Source organism: Wolffia australiana, chromosome 11, assembly GCF_029677425.1.
Source record: "Wolffia australiana isolate 7733 chromosome 11, ASM2967742v1".
Lineage (NCBI taxonomy): Eukaryota > Viridiplantae > Streptophyta > Magnoliopsida > Alismatales > Araceae > Wolffia > Wolffia australiana.
Genome location: NC_135845.1, coordinates 12,283,934 through 12,304,627, shown reverse-complemented (window position 1 = coordinate 12,304,627; position 20,694 = coordinate 12,283,934). Strand labels below are relative to the sequence as shown.

At 37.6% G+C, this 20,694-nt stretch overlaps 2 protein-coding genes across 5 annotated transcripts; both read left to right on the top strand.

Annotated features, from left to right (window-relative positions):
* Window positions 1–3,373: 3,373 nt before the first annotated feature.
* Window positions 3,374–7,597, top strand: LOC144709779 (protein LOL5-like). 2 transcript variants are annotated; one of them, XM_078583421.1, is made up of 5 exons: window positions 3,374–3,741; window positions 3,908–4,015; window positions 5,060–5,169; window positions 5,448–5,634; window positions 7,207–7,597. In XM_078583421.1, exons 1-4 carry the CDS (start codon window positions 3,570–3,572, stop codon window positions 5,517–5,519), a joined length of 462 nt encoding a protein of 153 aa, XP_078439547.1. In that variant the 5' UTR covers window positions 3,374–3,569; the 3' UTR covers window positions 5,520–5,634; window positions 7,207–7,597. The 2 variants fall into 2 exon arrangements, with proteins under 2 accessions (XP_078439547.1, XP_078439548.1); XM_078583422.1 differs by lacking the exon at window positions 5,448–5,634.
* Window positions 7,598–15,316: 7,719 nt separating this feature from the next.
* LOC144709746 (protein IQ-DOMAIN 10-like) lies at window positions 15,317–17,459 on the top strand. Of its 3 annotated transcripts, none has more exons than XM_078583371.1 (6): window positions 15,317–15,568; window positions 16,030–16,121; window positions 16,360–16,476; window positions 16,554–16,763; window positions 16,957–17,070; window positions 17,154–17,459. In XM_078583371.1, the coding sequence occupies exons 2-6, from the start codon at window positions 16,047–16,049 to the stop codon at window positions 17,289–17,291; spliced, it is 654 nt and encodes a 217-aa protein (XP_078439497.1). In that variant the 5' UTR covers window positions 15,317–15,568; window positions 16,030–16,046; the 3' UTR covers window positions 17,292–17,459. The 3 variants fall into 3 exon arrangements, with proteins under 3 accessions (XP_078439497.1, XP_078439496.1, XP_078439498.1); XM_078583370.1 differs by having other exon boundaries at window positions 15,318–15,553; XM_078583372.1 differs by lacking the exon at window positions 15,317–15,568 and adding an exon at window positions 15,890–15,912.
* Window positions 17,460–20,694: the final 3,235 nt, after the last annotated feature.

Below are 20,694 nucleotides of genomic sequence, written 5' to 3'. Positions count from 1 at the left end.
ACCTAATCCACTAGTCGTTGAAAATTCTAGAAAACTCAAACAAATCCGACGACGGTGGAAGACTTCTTGAGGAACATTGGACGAAGAACACAGGACACCAAAGAGTGTAAGAGGTACCTCGGCACCTGGGGTGCGTGACGAGGATGCGGGGAATTCTGGTCGTATTGCTGATCAACGTGGGGCGTGGTCGAGACGTGGATGGCTTCAAGGAGTGAAGACCGTCGAAGGGCGAACAAGTGGCGCTCGGCGATCGGGGCGTTGGGTGGCCCTGGCTTGGGCGACCTAATGCTAGGTTGGCCAAGAGCTGGACGACCTAGTCGCGCGGCGGCCTAGGCGTTGGGCAGCCCTAGCGTGGGCGGCTTGTCGCCTGGGTGGTCGGGTGCTGGGCAGCTTGGTTGCTGGGTGGCCCCGGCGTGGGCGGCTTAGCGCCTGGGCGGCCGGGCTCTGGGCAGCCTGGTCGAGCGACGGCCCTAGGCACTGGGCGGCCCCGGTGTGCGCGGTCTGGCTTCTGAGCGGCCAGGCGCAGGCGGCCTGGCTGTTTGGGCGCTGGGCGGCCTGGCACTTGGGTGCTGGGTGGCCAGGCGCTCGAGCGCTGGGCGGCCTGACGCTCGGGCGCTGGGCGACCTGGCGCATGGGCGCTAGACAGCCTTGCGCTTGGGCGCTGGGCGGCCTGGCGCTTGGGCGTTTGACGGCCTAGTGCGTGGGCGCTGGCCGGCCCGGCGCTTGGGCGCTGGGCGAACAGGTAGAGAGAAGAGGGAGAGAGAGAAGGAGAGGACGGTGGACGGCAACGCGTGGCGGCGACGATGGCGGCAGCGACGGCGATCTAGAGAAGAGGGGAGGATTAGGGCAAGTCCTCGAAGAAGAGAAAACTCTATTCTTGAATATAACTTTGCCAACTGTTTCTTGCAACATTGGCCTATACATATGGGCCTTGGAGGAAAGAGAATGCGAGAAATAAAAATAAAAAATGACGATGGGCAATGTGGTATCGTGTCACGTCAAAGGGCGGTTCTTGATCTGACGTTGACGACATGTCATGACGTGTGACAGGGCGTGCGTAGGTGGAGACGTGATTGATGCAGGTGCGTCGACTTGGTCGTTGTCTGGCCGGTCCTGAAGTTGTCAACGATGTGTCATGACGCGTGTCGGGGTGTGCGTAGGTGGAGACGTGACTGAAGCCGGTGCGTTGACTTGGTCGGGCGACGGCGGCGGCGTGTCTGCAGAAGTTGTGTTGACGTCCTCGCCACCAGCCTGGTTCTGCATGCAGTTCTTTCCCCTTTTGAAAAATGTATAACAAGATGGTTGATCAAAGAAAATGCTCTTGATATGAAGGACTGATGTCTCAAACCATGAGGGAAAGTAAAAAAATATACAATAAATACATAATCCACTTCCATCATAATGAGAACAATGCAGCCATGCTGGTTACCATGAAAGAAAAGAGAAGAAAAAATAAAAGAAAATCAAAAGAGGGAAGACAATATAAGGTTAGTACCCATGAGAGCAAAAACTGAGTCTTGGGATTTTGGCATATTATATGAAAATGTCTCTGTAAAGTAGAATTTAAAGTATCTCTTGAAAAAAAAAATTTCAAAGTTAGACATTGTGGAGAAAATAGATAAAGAGTTCAACGTTAGATTTTGAGGGCTAGGTTCTTTAGTTGTATATAATAAAGGTATCATGAAGCTGACTTATTTTAAAGTTAACTTATTGGTAAAAATGGAACGCAATTTTGGCCTTTGTGGATAATAATATCAATCAGGTTGTGTAGGGATGATAAAACACACCCAAAAAATGAACATGTATTTATGGAGTACGTCCACCCAGCAGAAAAATGATTGTATTACATCCCTATCTACTGAATCATATGTCTATGCTTAAATAAATTTTAGCACATACGCAGTTATGTGACCTTTTTCAAAATAAAACAACACACCATCATAAATTAGAACCTTAAAATACTTTCAACCAAAGTTTGAACGATTTTTTCCAATTGGTCGGTATTAAATGATGATGAAAATGAAGTTTCAAATTCCAAGTTAGGTTCCTCTTTCAAAATTTCACCATTAGACCAATGAAGAGGTAGAAATCCCCATACGTTTTAGGAAATCTGGTTAAAACAATCATTTTTTATCCTTTCTCTTTTCCTCCCTCTCTCCCCTCTCTCCCCTCTCTCCCCCTCTATTTCTCTTTTTCTTTTTTCCTTCACTATTATCGAAAGAAAATATTAATCTTCCCCTTGGTCTTTTTCTTTTCATATCAGGCTTTGATGAATTCAATCCAGCTCAAATGATAGAAGCATAAATTTTCTAAAAGAGAACTCATATATGATCATTTTTTAAGTCCAGCAGCTCCAACTCAAGATAACATACATTCAAATGTATTTTGCCTCTTTATAAACCACGCATTGTATGATATTCTAGCTATTCAGAATTATAGAACTATGAAATCTGTATTTGAGTCAGAGATTAAATTAATCCTTCCCTTTCATGTAGTTTTAAAATCATGATTTTTGGAAAATGCCTCTCTAGGGATGGGCTGATCACAAGCAGTGCATGGTTGTTGCTAGACATTATCGTTCTATTCTTTTGTGCGAATTTGTGCGAATTGTTCGTTCTGTTCGTTTTTCCGAACAGAACAAAAACAAATTCTAACAGAACATCACACAGACCCGTGTGTGGTTCTTTTGTTCGCTTTGTGCGAATTTTGTTCTAGTTTTGTGCAAATATGCGAATTTGTGCGAATATGTGAATTTTGTTCGTTTTTTTTTTAAAAAGAACAGAACAAAGAACAAGGCCATGTGCGGTTCTTATGTGTGAATTTTTTGTTTGTTTAAAACGAAATGAACAGACCAACCATGTCTAGTTGTTGCATTGTATGGTATGAAATTTCTAACCACTCTTCGCACAGCTTGCGGAGCATCCACATCACACACCATGGAGGGTCTGGGGTTCTAGCTGAATTGTTTTGGGGAAAAGAAAAAAACAGGTGCTAACTTGCTGGGAATTTTTTAAAAAGATTAATTTAATTAATAAAATTTTAATATTTTATTTAGAAATAATAAACTAAAATGACCATTATAAGAATATACTTCTTGGGTTAGGTCCTCCATTCCACACCGTTCCACACTGCTCCACTTCATCCCAATCTATCTATTGTTCCGTCCCGTTTTACCCATTCCAACCCTCAGAAGCCAATCAGTAATCATATTATAGAAATATAGTTAACTATAACACTTTAAAATAATAAATTCAACATATTACACTTTTTATTTACTAGTCTAATTTAATAACAGAGAATTCTGGCGGTTTATTGAATGAACAGTTGGGATTTCCCTACTTCTCGGGTAGGTATAAATATCTGTTTTGTACTTGACTGTCATCTTTCTTCCAGATCAATTCAATTTTTCGCCGATCGCGTAGAACTCTGAATTCTGATTTTGATTGTAGGCAGTCCGTGGATTTGGGTTTCTGGAGAAATCGACAATGGCGAGTTGTGGAACAATCCAATCTGTAGACGTGGTTCTTCCGTTCTCTGCGATGATCTAATCAGTATCGAGGTCTCGCTCAATGGAGATGGGAAGCCCTTCTCGTTCTCCACAACCTTCTCCTTTGCCATCCCTCTCAGTGGGCGAAGCTCAATCTCCGGCGCGTCGGGCGACTGGTGAGATGGCGCCGTCCGGTGAAAACCCGGATAGTCATTTTTCCCCTCTGGTCTCGCCGTCTCTTCCATCATTTCCCGGTAAATATTCATTATTACTCGTGTTGTCTCCTTGATTTTTGTCTTTATTCTGTGGTGTTGCTAGAAATTTTAGATTTTGGCTCTAGTTTCTGCTAGATTTGGAGTTTGTTCATCGCCTGTTTCGTAGCAAGTTCCCTCTGTTTGAATTTCTGAATGCTCATTGCAGAGATGGGGCAAATGGTCTGCGGAAGCTGTCGCCAGCTGCTCTCCTATCCAAAACATGCGGATTGTGTACAATGTACGTGCTGCCAGACAGTTAATCTGGTATTAGAAGGTAACAGCTCTCCCTTCATCTTTTATTCTGAAATTCAATCTCCAGAAAACCAAAAGTTTCGCCAGATCCTATTTCTGATAACTTATTTCTGCATGTGCACTGTTTCAATTTGTTGTTTGCCCACCCATGATGCTTAATTATTATTGAGAGAGTATAACATGGTTGAATAAATGGGAAATTTTTTTAGAGAACTAGTATTATCAAACACTCCGAATGCACAAGGTTTGAAAATGTTAAGTAATCTGGGTTCCTTTAAAATGCCAGTTTGTTTTACTCACGTTTTCATGAAACTACTGTAGGGTTTTATTGTTAGTGTGGTTTCCCTTTAAATATCTGTAGCCCTCACCCTAACGAGGACAGACTACAGGTAAGAGGATGATGATAAGTCGTCATTATTCTCGTCATTTGTCCAGGCCAGGATGACAACAATGAAGAAGTTTTTATTGTCCTTGTCATGCACTTGTGACCAGGCTGATCATGATCATGCGATGTAGGGACAAATCTCCTCATCTGGCCCCTGGTGCAAACTTCTCATCTTTGTTCAAGATGAAAAGATGATGATGATCGGTCATTATAGGATGATCTTGTCATCATCACCGTCATTGTCAAATGGTCTTGTGACAATGATGTTTCCACCCTGGCATGGCAGATATTAGTAAGAAGACGTAGACGAATGTCCAATTTGGCACAGGACATCTTCCCAAATAGGTACAGGTGCTGATCCGGGCCTGAAGCTGCCACCACAACTCTCTTATCTTTTTGATTTGTCTCTCAGTTGCTCTATCATTCTCTCTCTTCCCTCAAATGATATTCCTATATTGCGACTCACATTACAGTCTCTATCACCTTCTTGAAAGTTTGCTGTTACACAAAGATATAGTGGAACCAATGACAGGGCATGGAGGCATGACATCATGTAGTCGAATGCTTTTCTGGGCAAAAACCTTTTTTTTTATGACGTACATTTTATTACTAAAAGGTTCTTGAAGAAAATGATATATGATTCCTCTATTTTGACATTTATTTATTTATTTATTCATATAGCTCATCAAGTGGGAAATATAAAGTGTGGCAAGTGTTTTGTACTGCTTATGTACCCTTATGGAGCACCTGCAGTCAGATGTTCCTGCTGTCGTTTTGTGACAGAAATTGGGGTAAGGATTAAAATTCATTGCTTAGCCTGAAATGCCTGCAGATAGTATATTTGTATAACATTTCTTCATAAAACACCATAGGTTATCATTGATCAATTTTATCAATTATGGTTTACGTTGCTAGTAGCTGTCCCTTAGAAAAATTCTGAAAATTTGATTGTAGCCTTTTCTCATATAAATTAATTTTGTTGGGGTCGTCGTATCACACTGTCTCTTATGTTTTCCAACTCATTGCATGGTGTTTTTTAAGTGTTGTGTTCTCTTCTTACTGATTGCAGCCACATAATATGAGGCCTCCCCTTTCAGTGGTTCAAGGATTTCCTCCCGTTCCTCACAGTTCTGTCAACTAGAAAATTGCGGGGATCGGTTGCCTAGGCAGTGTTCTGTGCAGTGCATATTTTTTCACTATACCTGTCATTAAACATGACATGGAATTACTTGCGCTCCATACATGACCTATTGGAAGTAAACCCTTCAGGCCATTAATATGATCAACGTTTTGTTTACATTGTATTCTATTTTGGCTCACTAATATGATTTCATGTGTGAATGCATATTGACACTTAACATTCTAAGGCAACTCTATCCTACCAATTCTCAGTTCAGCAGGCAAAAATGCTTCGTATTTTGTCTTCTGGCTATTCATTCTAATTTATGGTCACTGTGACTAAGAACCTGAGCTTTTACATTTCTTTGCCCGTTGTAAAATATGATAATTTTCTAAATTCTCCGTCATTTTTTTTCCTGAAATTGGGGGTTCTCTTGAGACTGAGTTCTTATTAGATATTAGTACACTAACCTGTTCTTACAAGTTTCCGTGGGGCGTCAATTGAGGTTGTCTGCAGTTGTGCGTTGTGGAATTTACATGCTATGTTTTATTCTTAAATCAATTTCCTTATTTTACTTGGTCACGCAGCCTATTGCCAAATATTACTACTTTTATTGCTTTGAAAAATCTATGGTGCTCCAGTCCTTGGGTTTTACTCTAGGCCTAGTATTCTGAACTTTAGAACTAGATATTTGTATTTTTTTTGGCAATCAAGGACCCGGTCATATATGGTTCTTCAATCATTCGATGTTTGGCCGAGCGAATCCCGTCCCTGGACTCCAAGGCTTGGGTTGCTTCACTCCTTCCATTTTGGGTATTGATTCACACGAATCTCATGGCACCATATCAAGAACTCGTGACATTAACCACTTCCGATTTTTACAATGTAGGATTAAAAATTGAGATATATCAACAAAATCCAATTGCATTGTTAAATATTCGCTCTTGACTCCAAACCAATTGGGGGACAAAATTGATCTTCTTAATTTCATAGCGTCTACTGCGATGTGTGCCTAGTGGGTTGCAATATCTTGTCACACAATGACTCAAACATTCGATGTCAGGTGTTCATGAAGCTTCCATTTATTCTCAGAGTATTTGTTGAAAAATACCCTTTCTTTTTTATTAGAACTTTGTTTTGTCATAAGGAATTAAAGATTATATTATATCAATGAATAAACCTATGAATTTCTTCCCTGAATAAAATGCGAATTCTATAATAATGTGAGTGGGGTGTTTAATGATGTCATAATGACATATTGCCTCTTTCAAGAAAAATGCACGATGTTTTTACTCAAATGATATTTCTTGAATAAGTTAACAAGGAAGCTCAGTCAATGAAGAGACTTGGGTCGTTGCTCATACCCAAATCTCAGCAAATATATGTATAACCCGTCAATGCCTTATGGTTATGTCAGCAAATTGCAAACCTTTTCTGTACGCATAAATTTGGAGATATCACGATGATTTGAATATTCAAGTTCTTTAAATCTCAATTAACTTGGATTTTAAATGCATTTAAGTTATTGAGTTAATTGCTAGAATGATGTTCATTTAATGTGGAGTCAATGAAGAAAATCCCACATAGGCTGACTGAATGTACTTTGGTGTCGATAAGTCTTGCCCATCTATCAGGCTAAAATCTATTTTAGCTTAACTATTAGCTTGAGAAATATCGCTAAATTTCCTATGTATTTTTCATCTTGCAGAAAATCTCTCTCAGATCCGGTAACTAAGACCCCATGGGGCTTGTTGAAAAGTCACCAGGAACTGATTTATTGAAGAATTGTCGAAAAATACAAAACAAGTATGTGCAGGCTTCATCCGCCAACCTGAATGGAATGCTGGCAGTTGAACCTGATTGAACATCTTCTATGGCAATCTCCTATGCTAGTCTGAATTCCCAAATAAAGTTGAACGATCACGCAAGCAGTGGCTCAAAGTCCTTGGTCATTCACGGTACAGATGTAATTGCTTTTCCATTATATTCATGTGTGATTTCGTATGACCATGATCAGGATGTTCGATGCTTGTTTGACAAATCCAATGGCCCTCTATGCTGGGTAAAACTTATTTTTGCAGAGTCTTATGAGCTTTATCTACTTATTGTATTATGAGACATTTGTGCAAGAACATCTTAGGGGTAAAGTTTCTCCCCTTAATAGATAAGCTGATAGGCTGAACTAATATAATTTCTAGTAGAGTCCATCTTTCTTACTCATCTTGTTTGGATTTAGTTTTGCTTTATATTTGGCTACTATATTAGTTAGAATAAATTGAACTAGAGGCTAATAGGGGGCCATCTTTCTTAATAATTAAAGATTATTATACCGGCAATGGATTGTTCAATAAACAATGAAGTAAGCTTAAAATTCTAACGTTCCTGATAATTATGGATTGAAAAAGTCTTACTATGGGCCAAAGTAGTGATGGTAAAACTTCTAGATCCGATGGCTATTTGAATAACTTCATCAGGCCTTGCTTATTCTTCTTAGTAATATATAGTATATAAATGGCTTATGAAAATTTCAAGGGGATGCTCTATTCTTGATCCCTTGCTATGAAGGTCTGATGACGAGAGAAGATAAATTATGTAGTGTACTTCCATGAATAAATGTTTCTACGAGCTCACTAACCTAATATTTATTCATATTCTCTCCATGAACCTGAATGTCCTGTGGATCCTTACGTTTGTCTAACTTTAGTTTTTCAGTATTTGTTATTAATTATTTTAGTATTTTGCTGATTGGGCAGGGGGAGAAACATATTTAGTTTATACTCATAGCAGGTTATCAGGCCCGTCTCTGCATAATTTATGTTTTTTTTACTGCAAGTTAGTTGCATAATTAGGGCCTTGAAATGTCAAACACGCTTCCTGCATCATAGAACCACTTCTGACGAATCGGAATAATATCTCAAGCCTTCAATGAAGATCCATGTGTCCTTGGTATGAGTAATGAGGATAATGCAATTCAAATTATAGACTTATTAGATAGACACTAGTCTTTATTTGAAGATGATTCATCTCAAAGATACTTGAATTTCAGGCCAAATAGCTATAATATTGTTTTTATTTATAAGCTCAGAAAACATTACTGGGCTAAATTGGACATTGAAAATTTCCTCAATGCTTGTGCAGATTGTATCTATAAGCGTAAAGAATGAGGTAGTAGACAAGCAACTACACATATTTTACATTGTCTAAGTGCCAACTACGCAGTCCTCTCTGCCAACTGTCTACGCACTAAGCGCTTGATTACATCAAATATTTAGTGATAATTAAGTAGGACTATTTCTTATTTAATATTTTTTACTTTGACATGCATCTATTGCATTATTCATAATCAAACTGGATAAATATAAATTATCCATGGAGTCCTAATCTATTCGATTTATTGCTCCACTGGACTAACCTTTCTTCATTCTCCTGAATCGAGTGGATAATTCTTGTTATTTTATTCAAGTTTATTGAAGTATAAAACCTTAGGTTTATACAATATTAATTCTGGATGCAAATGAATGATAAGGAGAAACCTAAGCATAACCTGGATCAGAATATGAGGCCAAATGCTCAAACGGAGACATGCTTTATGCGAATAACTTCCATAACTCAAGTGTAGAAGCTGTTTTCCTATTGGATGACAATAGATAACAACCCCCTTAAATCCAACGGGATGAAGACATTAGGGATCTATTTACAATTCCCCCCTCTTTGTTTGCTATTTTTGAATCCCATCCCAATACATTATACGTAGCCTTCATGAATCATTTTTTTTGTTTCTACTATTTCTAAAGTGATCCAAATTGATTGATCTAGAGAAGAAGAAGAAATACCACAATCTTGGCCCCTGGCTGTTGTGACAATGAGGGAAGGGTGTTCAATCGAAATGCTGAGATGAAATTAAATGAAACATCTGAATAAGAAAATAGAATGAACTATGCCCAAAGTTAAAATCACATGGTGGAAATTCCAGTCTTGGTTGTTTATATTGTTTTGTGAGTTTTAGTGAGGATCATGCAAATGAATATCTTCCATTATTCCAGTTTTACAATGGAGATAATAAAACTAGTTGCCAACAAAATTCATGTTATGAATACTTTGAAAAGCAAAAAATAACATCAAATACAAAGAAAAGTGGATGAACTACAAAAAATAACATCCACTACTCATGAATATTTAGCTCATATGTACTAGCGTAAATGATCTTCCATATTATCAATTTTGAAATTACATCCAATATTCATATGTAGGAAACATATGAAATGGTGTTTTGATGGATTATCATGTAGAATCTAAGAAGCATGAGAGAAACTCTGAAGATGATCAACACAATTATGATATTCATACTCTATGTTTTGATGATATTTCATTGAACATACAAGATGATTCTCAGAATTCCACGAATAATGGCGAAAGGACTAATTTCTCTGGGAAAATGAAGAATTAAGAACTGGTGCTCGGGTTATCCTTGAAGGTCAAAGAGAAATTTTATAAATAATCGTCTTTTAAAATATGATTGAAGAAAATATTTGTATTGGTTAGCGTGATGATTATTTCATTTACATTAGAACGGTAATTTCAACTTTTCTGGATTTTTAAAAATATTTAAAGTTTAATTTGAATTTTAAAAGCTTATTTTCAATTCATTCTTAATCATTTGATATAACGATAACATATGCTTGGTTGGAAAATCATTTAAATAACAAGCTATTGAAATATATTGATTTCCAAACGAAGAAAAATAGTTATATATCTTATCATGGAATTTCTTACAGTGTTTAAAAATTATAATCAAAGCAGGTTTGGTGACTGAAAGTAATTTTTTTGAATTATATTCGAGGTTTTTCTCTAAAATGTAATTGTATGCATTTTCAAATATTGGGGCATGACAGCCTTGAGACCAAGTTTGAATTTTTTGCATGGATATTGACTATCTATTACATTTCTATTTTAAAACCCATTTTTTATTATTTTTTTTAGAATTATGCTTAGATTTTTTTTTCCTAAATCTAATAGTAAAGCCTTTTTTCCTTGGTGAAATTTTTGTTTTTTTACGCAGGGAAGTCATTGTGAAGCCAATGCAACAGTAATCAAAGGCATGATGAATGGAGAAGAACTTCTTGTTCAGTGGAAGTAGTTTAAAATTTTAATCTATTTACTTCAAATGCATTCAGACCCAAGCATTAATTATTTATGGGTGATGTATTCTATAAAATATCATATTTGTTTCAATATTTGTGCATAATATAACCCAGTGGGTTTAAAAAGTTCATGAACTTGACCAATATTATAACTCCACAGGAATTCCATTTACCTCCAACCATAAAAGTGTGGGTAAATAGGCTAGCCTTCAAGGGCAGATTAAGAAGATGTTTTAGATGGTCCAAACTATGATGTTAGGCAATGTGTGGTCAATTTACAAATGACAAGGAGTTCTGGTAGGGAGGCCAAATGTACAACAAAACTAAAGGTTTAAGGACTACGATTATTGGATGAATTTATGATTGACTTATGTGAACCACCACATTAGCACATTTCATGAGCTGGCCTTACATGTCTTGGTTACCCACTAGGTGACTCTTTTTCTGCATTAGGGATATGGATCTATTCAATATCTAAACACAGAATCACAATTATTTAACCCACCTAGATGGTATCCTTGAAACCTACATATGTACCATCTTCACCCCCTTTCTCCCTGCTTACATTACACCATTTCACCATTTGTACATATAAACCTGCTTCCCATGAGAAGATCTTGCATGTCATATACTTATCTAGCAATGCAAGTGAGGAAAAGGTTTATGCAATTTTGATTTCAATAAGCCATAAAATTATATCAATTTGATATTGTTTTAGATTTAACTCATATTATTAGATAGAAATTCGATAAAAATATAGAAAATTTTATTCAGATTGTCAAATAATATTGTGTTACTTTCAAGCCTAGAAAAATGCAGAACATAAAGTTTTACCTCCTTGTGGATGCACCTCTTTCTTGAATTATAGTTAATATGCAGTATTTAATGTTGAAAATGACATAAATATTCTTGGCTATGTCAGAACCAATTAACAAATAAAACTCCGTGATTTTTTGCTTACTGGCTTGGATAGGTTTTGGGGAAGCACAGTTCATTCCATTCCTAAGTTTCATAGCTTTCTAAATAGTCATAAGATTTTTTTTTTGGTTAGCTGTGGATAATTGAGAAAAACTATAGGCAAACAAAATGTGAAGAAAGCACAGATGGGTAATTCTGAGTTTTCTGTCAGAATATTTTTCCACATAGTTTATTTACTAATTACTATGATATTTTATGTACTGTGGAAGTCCCAAAATCCTCATTAGTGACCATAGTGATGGAGTTGTATGTCCCCTGCAAGCCAAACACATTACATATATTATTTAATATTTTTCAATGAAATATTATTTATTATGATGCACATCAGATGCTAATAATGAAGTCCAAGAATATATGTAGTGATTTGTGAATTATGATGGGATTCTAATGTGGGGACCAGTAATCCTTATGTATATAACATTAATATTCGTATTGAAAAGATATTCAAGAAGGGCATCAAGATACTTAGAAAGTATAAATATATCCATCAAATGGCAAAAACTAAAATTTCCAAATTTATATTATATTGGAAAGGATGAATAAAATTTTGATTGTGTCTTTTGCTATAGAATTCAATTTAAACAATTGAAATGATAGATAATATTCTCTAAAATTTATATATGTGTCAAAAGACAACAAATTAAAATTTTAAATTTCAGGTATTTTTAAACTTTTATTTTATTTTGAAACACAAAATATAAAAATTAGATTTCTGGCATGAAAACTAAACTAAAACGGGAATTGAATAGAGAAGTGTAAAGGGGTGAGTGGTGTGATGAAAGATTCAGTGTAGAAACTTGAGATAGCCTAGAGTAGACCAGGTCTAGAATTAGTTAAAAGAAATTTATATACATAGGTTATAATATAAATATAACCATAGGTTATATATTAAGTTAATTTATATACACAGGTTATGATCCAAAATGTCCTTGCACTTCTTTCATATTTTATCTCATTGCCGTCTTTTCTTCTTTTCTCCTTCATTGGATTTCAGTTTATCAAGCTTATTCATTTAAATTTCGGTATGTAGTTAGAGGGAAGTTAGAAGAAATAATGGAGAAACCATGGTGTGACCCGCCCATCTTACTCCTTCGAGGCCCAAAATTCAGAATTGCTATAAATTTCTCCAGAACAGAAATATGTGTACAGTAGGTGCATTAGTTTTCCATCATATGAAACCTTTCAATCATGACTATGGGTAAAGTATGATGACATAAGCTGATTAATTTTGATGTTTGTGGTAATTTAGATATAGTGAAGACAAATTAAAGAAGGATAGGGGTCAATCCAAAGGAACAAATAAATTTAGCTTTTTAATTTTATACGCCCAGAAATGGGAGAGTTTTTGAAGAGACATATATTTTCTTTTATGTTATAAGAAATTATGCACTCCTAAAGGCTTAAATAAGATTTATTTTGATGTTGAAGCATTTAAATGTTACTCGTTACGACTCATATTTTATTCATCATTTTATTGAATTAAAAAAATTAATAAAAATTTATGACAATTATATCTCTAAATACAATGTCAAATACGAGTACAAATTCAGATACACAAACACACATATATATCAATAGAGTTTTAAATGTAAATATAAATATCAGTATGTCGCTAAATGTAATATATAAAAATGTAAATACGAAAATAAATTAGAAAATAAAAAGCATATACAATTATATATCTAAATAAAAGTATAACTGTAAATAAAAGAAAATTGTAAAGAAATATGAATACGTGCATTTTGTTTACTTACCTAATAATACTGTTTGTTGAGCTCTTTCAATTAATATTTTCATCGAAATTTGAACTTTCTTTTCTTAAACTCTAAATTTGGTTCTGTAAGATACCCGTGACAGAACCAATCGCATTTATTGTCTTGCTGTACTTATTTTAGAACGAAACCGTGCAAAGCTTTTATCCCGCGGATAATCCTAACTTGAGTAGAAAGTTATCGCCCAGTGATTAATATGAAATGTAACATCGGACTTATCTTCCTGGTCCCGCAATCATATCACATAAAGAGCGATAGGAGAGGTAAAGAGCGAGAAGAGAGAGATAGAAAGAGAGAGATGGAGAGGGAATGAGAGAGAGAGCCGACGAGAAAGTTAAGTATTATTTTATAGAAAATTCCGTTTTTTAATGGAGATGCGAAAGAAAGCTAACGACCATCCAATGAAACCGAATACGAACACAACCAAATTTTCTATGTTTTCCCTGTGGAGGAACCACGAAATTCACGTCTCAAATCTGTAGGGAAGAGCACAAGGCTTCTATCCTGCGGATAAGATTGACAAAAGTAGAAATCTTTTGTCCGGTGATTGATCTGATACGTAACATCGACTTATCTTCCTGATCCCACAATCATATGAGAGACAGACAGACGGATAGTCATTAGTCAGAGATATAGAGAGATAGAGCAAGATAGAAAAAGAGATAGAGAGATAGATAGAGAGAGGGAGAGAGAGAAAGACAGACACAGAGAGATATAAAGAGACAGAGCTAGAAAGAGGATAAAAGGAAAATAGACGCAGAGATATACAGAGAGGGATGAGAGAAAGAGAGACGAAGAGAGAGATATAGAGAGAGAGATAGAAAGAGGATGGGATAAAGACGGACACAGAGAGATAGATAGATAGAGATAGAGAGAGGGAGAAAGGGAGAAGGGGAGGGAGAGATATATATAGAGAGAGATAGAAAGAAGATGGGATAAAGGCGGACACAGAGAGATGGATAGACAGAGATAAAGAGAGAGAGAAAGGGAGAGGGGGGGAGAGAGAGATAGAAAGAGGATGGGATAAATGCGGACACAGAGAGATGGATAGACAGAGATAAAGAGAGAGAGAAAGGGAGAGGGGGGGAGAGAGAGAGAGAAAGAGGACGGGATAAAGACGGACACAGAGAGACAGAGACAGAGAGAGAGAGAGAGAAAGGGAGGGGGGAGAGAGAGAGATAGATAGAGGATGGGATAAAGACGGACACAGAGAGAGAGAAAGGGAGGGGGGGGGAGAGAGATAGAAAGAGGATGGGATAGAGACGGACACAGAGAGAGAGAGACAGAGATAGAGAGAGAGAGAAAGGCAGAGGGAGAGAGAGAAAAAGGGAGAAGGGGAGAGAGAGAGATAGAAAGAGGATGGGATAGAGACGGACAGAGAGAGAGAGAGACAGAGATAGAGAGAGAGAGAAAGGGAGAGGGAGAGAGAGAAAAAGGGAGAAGGGGAGAGAGAGAGATAGAAAGAGGATGAGATAATGACGGACACAGAGAGAGAGAGACAGAGATAGAGAGAGAGAAAGAGAGACAGAGACAGATAGAGAGAGAGAGAGACAGAGATAGATAGATAGAGAGAGAGAGATAGATAGAGATAGAGATAGAGAGAGAGAGATAGAGAGAGAAAGAGTCGATTAGAGAAAGAGAGAGAGATAGAGAGAGAGCGAGAGAAAGTAGTATAAGTATTAACTCATATTCAGTTAATTCGGGCCTTCCGACTGTCTTATCTCGATTCCACAGCAGCAACGAGAAGACTATTTAAAGAAGATGATACCCCTATCTCACGTAAGATAGGGCCTCTGTCGATAATCAATAGAGCCGGTGAGCGGGCAATTCTCTCACGTTACGTCCTACTTACTATTTGCGTGCAATCCCATCGTCATTAGACGCTGACCCATCGGGTCCGATGGCGATGATAACGCTAACGACCATCGACCGACTCCACCTCTCTCAAGGGAGAGAATCTGAAAGTCGTAGGGGGAAATGTAGAGTCGGCAGCTGGGCCATGGCCTATTCTACAGATCACCATTCCTCAATCTCTCGTTCCGGTCTCCTTCTATTTAGCTCGTCCTTTTCTTATGTCCTTTACATGGAGTCCTTTTGTAATTGGGACTCTTCATCATCAAATCGTTTCATCTTCTTGCACGAGGGTTTACGACGCTTCTCCAAGGTTAGCTCGCAAAAGGTCAAGATTTATCATTTTATCAACATGTAACACGCTTCTTGTCTTCACCCGAAAAATAGTTTGGTTTCCATTGTTTTTATCTTCTTCCGTTGTCTGTACTTTCATGATGCTTGTTTTTGTTGTGAAGGCAACAGAATTATCGGAAAAAATTGGACCCATAGTTCGTTTCGTTGTTTGGGCTTATACGGTCTTCTGATAAATAACCACTTAAATCTGCGACCGAGTTTGTAGCCTAATAAATTGAAGAGCCATGCTTTAGGACTGATTATGATTTCGTTTTGATTAGAAATCCCTGGTTCGGAGATCGGATATTTTTATCACTGTCTGGGAGTTTCGAAAAGCGGGTTTGTGCTGGATTACAATTGTTTTTTTCAGTTGTATTTCTGTTCATGGCCCATGCATTCAAATTACTCTTAGGTACTATTACCGGTTTTAGTTAAAACTGAAATATTTTTTTGCAGGCTTGCAATTGAGGCATATGGGTTCTGCCGATTGGTTGAGAAAAATTATAGGCGTTAAGAAAAATCGACCGCCAAAGGCAAGACACTTGAAGGTACGAAACAGATATCACGGTCAATTTATGGACTCTGTTTGCCTATTTTATTCTGACGATCTTCATCGCTTTTCATTGTAAAAAAATTACTCAGCGCGTTGTCTTTCTTCTATTTCAACTATTTGTTTTCGATGAACGTCTTCAATATATTTTGCAAAATTTGAAACTGTTTCCCGGTGTTTTTTCTTTTGTTAATATGACCTGTTCCTCTATCAAAGCTTACTTTACCCATAAACAGGATGTAAAATCAGAAGACCCCATCTCACAAGAACCCGAAAAGGCTGACAAAATTTCCAAATTATTGGACGAGAATGACGCAGCTACCAGGATTCAGGCCGTCTTCAGACGTCACCAGGTCCATGGACGATCCCACCGCATTCCTCTCGTTAAATGACAGAAATCCTTTCAAGAAATTCGAAATTATCATTTCAGGCAAGGTGCATGTTAGATTTATTGAAGAGAGAAAACAGACTGAAAACCTTCCTCCAAGGGAATTCTGTGAAAGAACAATCCTCCAGCACCGAACGCCACTTGCGCTCATGGAACAAGATTCAGTTCGAGATTTCCGCCCGTCGACGTTCGTCCGCAATCGAACGGCGACTCCAAGAGAAAAAACCAAGACCAAAATCTAACAGTCTGGAGGTAGACAAAGAACCCTTCAATAGAAAATACTCACAGTTATGCGTACCTTAAGTAGATTTGGAGAGTTTATGAACACGAGCAGGGCTCGCTGACAATTGACTTACGGAACGGGACAGAACCCAATCCATCCTCCGTCTTACCCTAAACATGGGTTGAATTTTGCTAGATTACAACTTATTGTGTTGGCTGGCAGATGGGCTGGTGCGAAGAACAGGGTACGAGAGAGGAGATCATCGCCCGTGTGAAAAGAAGAGAAGAGGCGGCAGCGAAGAGAGAGCGCGCCATGGCCTACGCCTTAACTCACCAGGTCTGTTCTTAAACTACGTAACTCAAAGAATAACATAATAAATAGTTTCTTGGCTTTATTCTGAGTTCCTTGGGAATCGGTAGGGGAGAGCTCTTGGTCGGGGGAAAACCGGCCAGCGGGTTCGTGATGAAGGAGGAGAAGGTTTGAGCTGGAACTGGAGATGGGCGGCGAAGGGGACGAACAAGATTGGACTGAGACTGGACAATGTTGCCACGGTTTAGATTTCTTCTTGGAATAAAAGAATAATTGGAGAAAATAATCGTTCCTATAATTTGCCTTTGTCCTGAATTATCCAGCTTTCTGTTCGTAATATGGAGTCCAGGCGCAATGACTCCAATGTAAATAAACCTAAGATAAACATGAAAGAATTACATGCTATGTTTTGGCTAGTCGTTCCTCTCTTACGTCGATAATGGCCATAGTATGTTTGCTCGAGTAAAAATGAAATGTTGTGGACATCCAAGTACGTTATGAGGAAGACTGAGGGCGGAAGCCAGAGCACCCAAGATTATGTTGGAACCTAGCTCTCTCACTTTAACAACTCACATAGAGAAGGGAAGTACAGTCACTCACTCTCTTGATCTCACATAGAGAAAGAAGAAGAAATAACACATTGAGCGAGGAAGGAACCAGATTGATGCACACAGCATACTACAACAAAGGAATTCACACATATTTATAGGCATTCCCCATAACTGCCTATAGCCTCAAACTAAGCATGACCACACACCTATCCAAGGACTTGGTCCTCCAAGACGCTCAGTCTTCTTCTTCTAAAACTCAGCTGTTGCCTCCACATCTTCCTATAGACCAGTGATCCATGCTGACTTAGTTTTATTCCTTGACCCATTCACACTTTAACTCCTCAATGAACTCAATCAAGATTAACATTCCAACAGAATAGAGGGCATAGCGGAGGGCAGAGAGCAAACACTTTTATTTATAGAAGAAGGTTAGAAACCACACATGAAGCTAAAGAGTTAGAAGTAAAATGGACCAGAGAAAGACACGAATCGAGATGTAAAAAAGCTCAGAGGAAGGCAAGAGTGTTGGTATTCTCGAATCGGATAACCTGTAGCTAAGGAGAAGAGTCAGAGCTTCAAGAGGATTTTGTTGACGGCGGGCCAAGAAAATGAAGTTTTATCATGGTTTTTCAATTAGATGTATAAAATGTTATGACAGATACAGACTTGTTGAAGTAATGGTGTACTGGATTACTTGTGAATTAAGGTTTATTAGATAAATATACCTTTTCATAAACGAAGCAACCCATAACAGTAGTATTATTTATATTTAAAGAGAACCTTGGAATTTGGCCGGGAATAAAGATTAATACATGAAGCAGATATGTTAAACGGCAATGATAATTATTTAATCTAGGAAGAAATTTCAGACGCAAAAGAGTAAGCCATAGAGAAGTATGCCTAATTACACAGAGTCCAAACAATAGAAACTATCAACAACCAAAAAACAGAAATTTACGAAGACATGAACTTCAATATTCTTCGTACATGAAATTGACATCTAGAATAATCTACTCACAGGAAAAGTCCTATGTTAAAAATGAAGAACGTGATGCATTCATAACAATGATTACTTATTTATAACATAAGTGAACCATATTATGTTTGAGAAAAATGTATTTGTGAATTTTTCTTTGTTTTATGAATCATATTCATATATATATATATATATTTAAAAGTTGAAGTCCTAGTCTCAATTTATAAAAAGATACTCACAAAATCATCTGATTGTCTTGGAAAATTGGATGGCAATGAAGGTCATCTCTAGATGAAGTAAGCATGATGATTAATATGTGACTATGATAATTAAAGTAACAATCACATAAAATCTAATTAAGTAATCATGGGAGCATATTCTTAATTTTATACACATATATGCCAAAATGATAGTCAGAAAACTGTTTTGAAATCAGGAAAATAATAAGAAGTTTGGATGATTGGATAGGAATAAAGGACAAAAATAGTTCATGATGTTGCACTTGTTAGAAAAATGGGTAGTGAAAAACAGAAATAAGGAGTTAAATTGGTGTTTGTAAAATTTATACTTATCTCATATCTGTTGTAAGTTATTTTTTAATATTCCTCCATTAACACTTTCCATCTTCTCAATATGGCACAAAGATTTAACATGATTTGGGAACCAACTTACTTGGCTCCATAATCCAACCAAAAAGATTCATTAAAACTATTGAGCCATCTTTAATCACCAATTCTTTATTTTTGAGACTACAGATTCAATCTTCGCTCCTTAATCTCCCATCATAAACCACTATCTTTCTCTTTAACATAAGAACATCCTCAAATATCTCCTTTGAGTAGTTTTGACCAGCACCTTTCACCGATACTTATGATGATGTTAAGATCTTTAAAGGTTCTGTCTCCACTTCTCCTTTGAGACTTAATCAGATAGGTCTTCCTAACCTCAGCGCTCCAACTGATGTATCCAAACTCATGCTTAAAAGTTAACATTTTTTTAAGGGTTTAAGAAGTTTATATAATGGAATTAACATACATATTTCATTATGGAAAAAGTGCTCCTAAGGAGTCGCCAAGGAGCTGCAGGCGAAGCCAAGACCACAGCCACAGCCTCGGCCGCAGCTCCTCAAAGCTACCCTAAGGTAACGATTTGATGCTCAACGAGAGTCTATATTTCTTTAAATTCAATTATTGCTCCTTTCAGAATTTATGTACCATTTATGATTTCTGAATAAAAAAATATGGGATCAATCTTACTTGATTTTTTAGAGAAGTTACGGGCTGGGCCAGCTCAGGTTGATAACCCTTCACTGGGTCCGTCGGCAGCTGTTTATAAATTTTGTACATGGACAGACATGTGGGCTTTGCATGTGGGCTTCCCAGGCCCATATTGGCGACAGCTTAGCAAGGAGCGCTGATGTGGACGAGTCACTTGCGGACATGTGGCATGGGGAGCTTACGTGGTGCTGCTGACCGTGCAGAGTCCACCGGAACTGAAGAGAGTTCACAGTTACAATTTAATCGTAGTCATTGAATCCCCCCCCTCCCCCTGAGGGCAGCCTTGACTTCTTCCTCTCGTCGTCATCTCTTTTGCTGGAGACATTATTCCGGCGAAGAGAAGGTGGATTTCTGCTGATTCATTGCCGAAGATGGTGGTGTAAACATGATTTCTGCTGATACTTATCTCAGAGTCCTAGTTTGCTTCAGACCCTGTTCCCGCCCGAAGTCTTCATCCAGGTAAGTCTTCTTGATTATCTCTTCTTCTATCACTCTCTTCACGTTTTCCCTTTAGGTTGTGGTAATGTCACTACCGTTGATCGAGAGAATTGAAAGAAAACAAAAGGAAGAAGGAGGATCTTCCCCTCCATCATTTTTTGTTTCAAAATTTGCAATCAGTTACACTGGCAAAAAATATCTTTTTTGGCAAGCTACAACTGTTTTTATAGGTCAGGAACGGTCCAAAGACCTTCCTTTTTTTCATGATTCTATCTGTCAACAGTTGTGACAGACATGTGACTTGAAGAGAAATCAAGAAATATCAAGATTACTTACATGAAGGACGACGCTGTTGGAATGGGGTCAGGAGCCATGGGCGACCATGAGCGGCTGCAAAACTCCGTTAAGT

Excerpts from the sequence above, each read along its gene's own strand:
- LOC144709779 (XM_078583421.1), top strand. The coding sequence starts at position 3,570 with ATGGAGATGGGAAGCCCTTCTCGTTCTCCACAACCTTCTCCTTTGCCA. Across the intron at positions 3,742-3,907 it reads GTCTCTTCCATCATTTCCCG|AGATGGGGCAAATGGTCTGC; the intron begins GTAAATATTCAT and ends TGCTCATTGCAG. Across the intron at positions 5,170-5,447 it reads GTTTTGTGACAGAAATTGGG|CCACATAATATGAGGCCTCC; the intron begins GTAAGGATTAAA and ends TACTGATTGCAG.
- LOC144709746 (XM_078583371.1), top strand. The coding sequence starts at position 16,047 with ATGGGTTCTGCCGATTGGTTGAGAAAAATTATAGGCGTTAAGAAAAAT. Across the intron at positions 16,477-16,553 it reads CCGTCTTCAGACGTCACCAG|GCAAGGTGCATGTTAGATTT; the intron begins GTCCATGGACGA and ends TTATCATTTCAG. Across the intron at positions 17,071-17,153 it reads CCTACGCCTTAACTCACCAG|GGGAGAGCTCTTGGTCGGGG; the intron begins GTCTGTTCTTAA and ends GGGAATCGGTAG.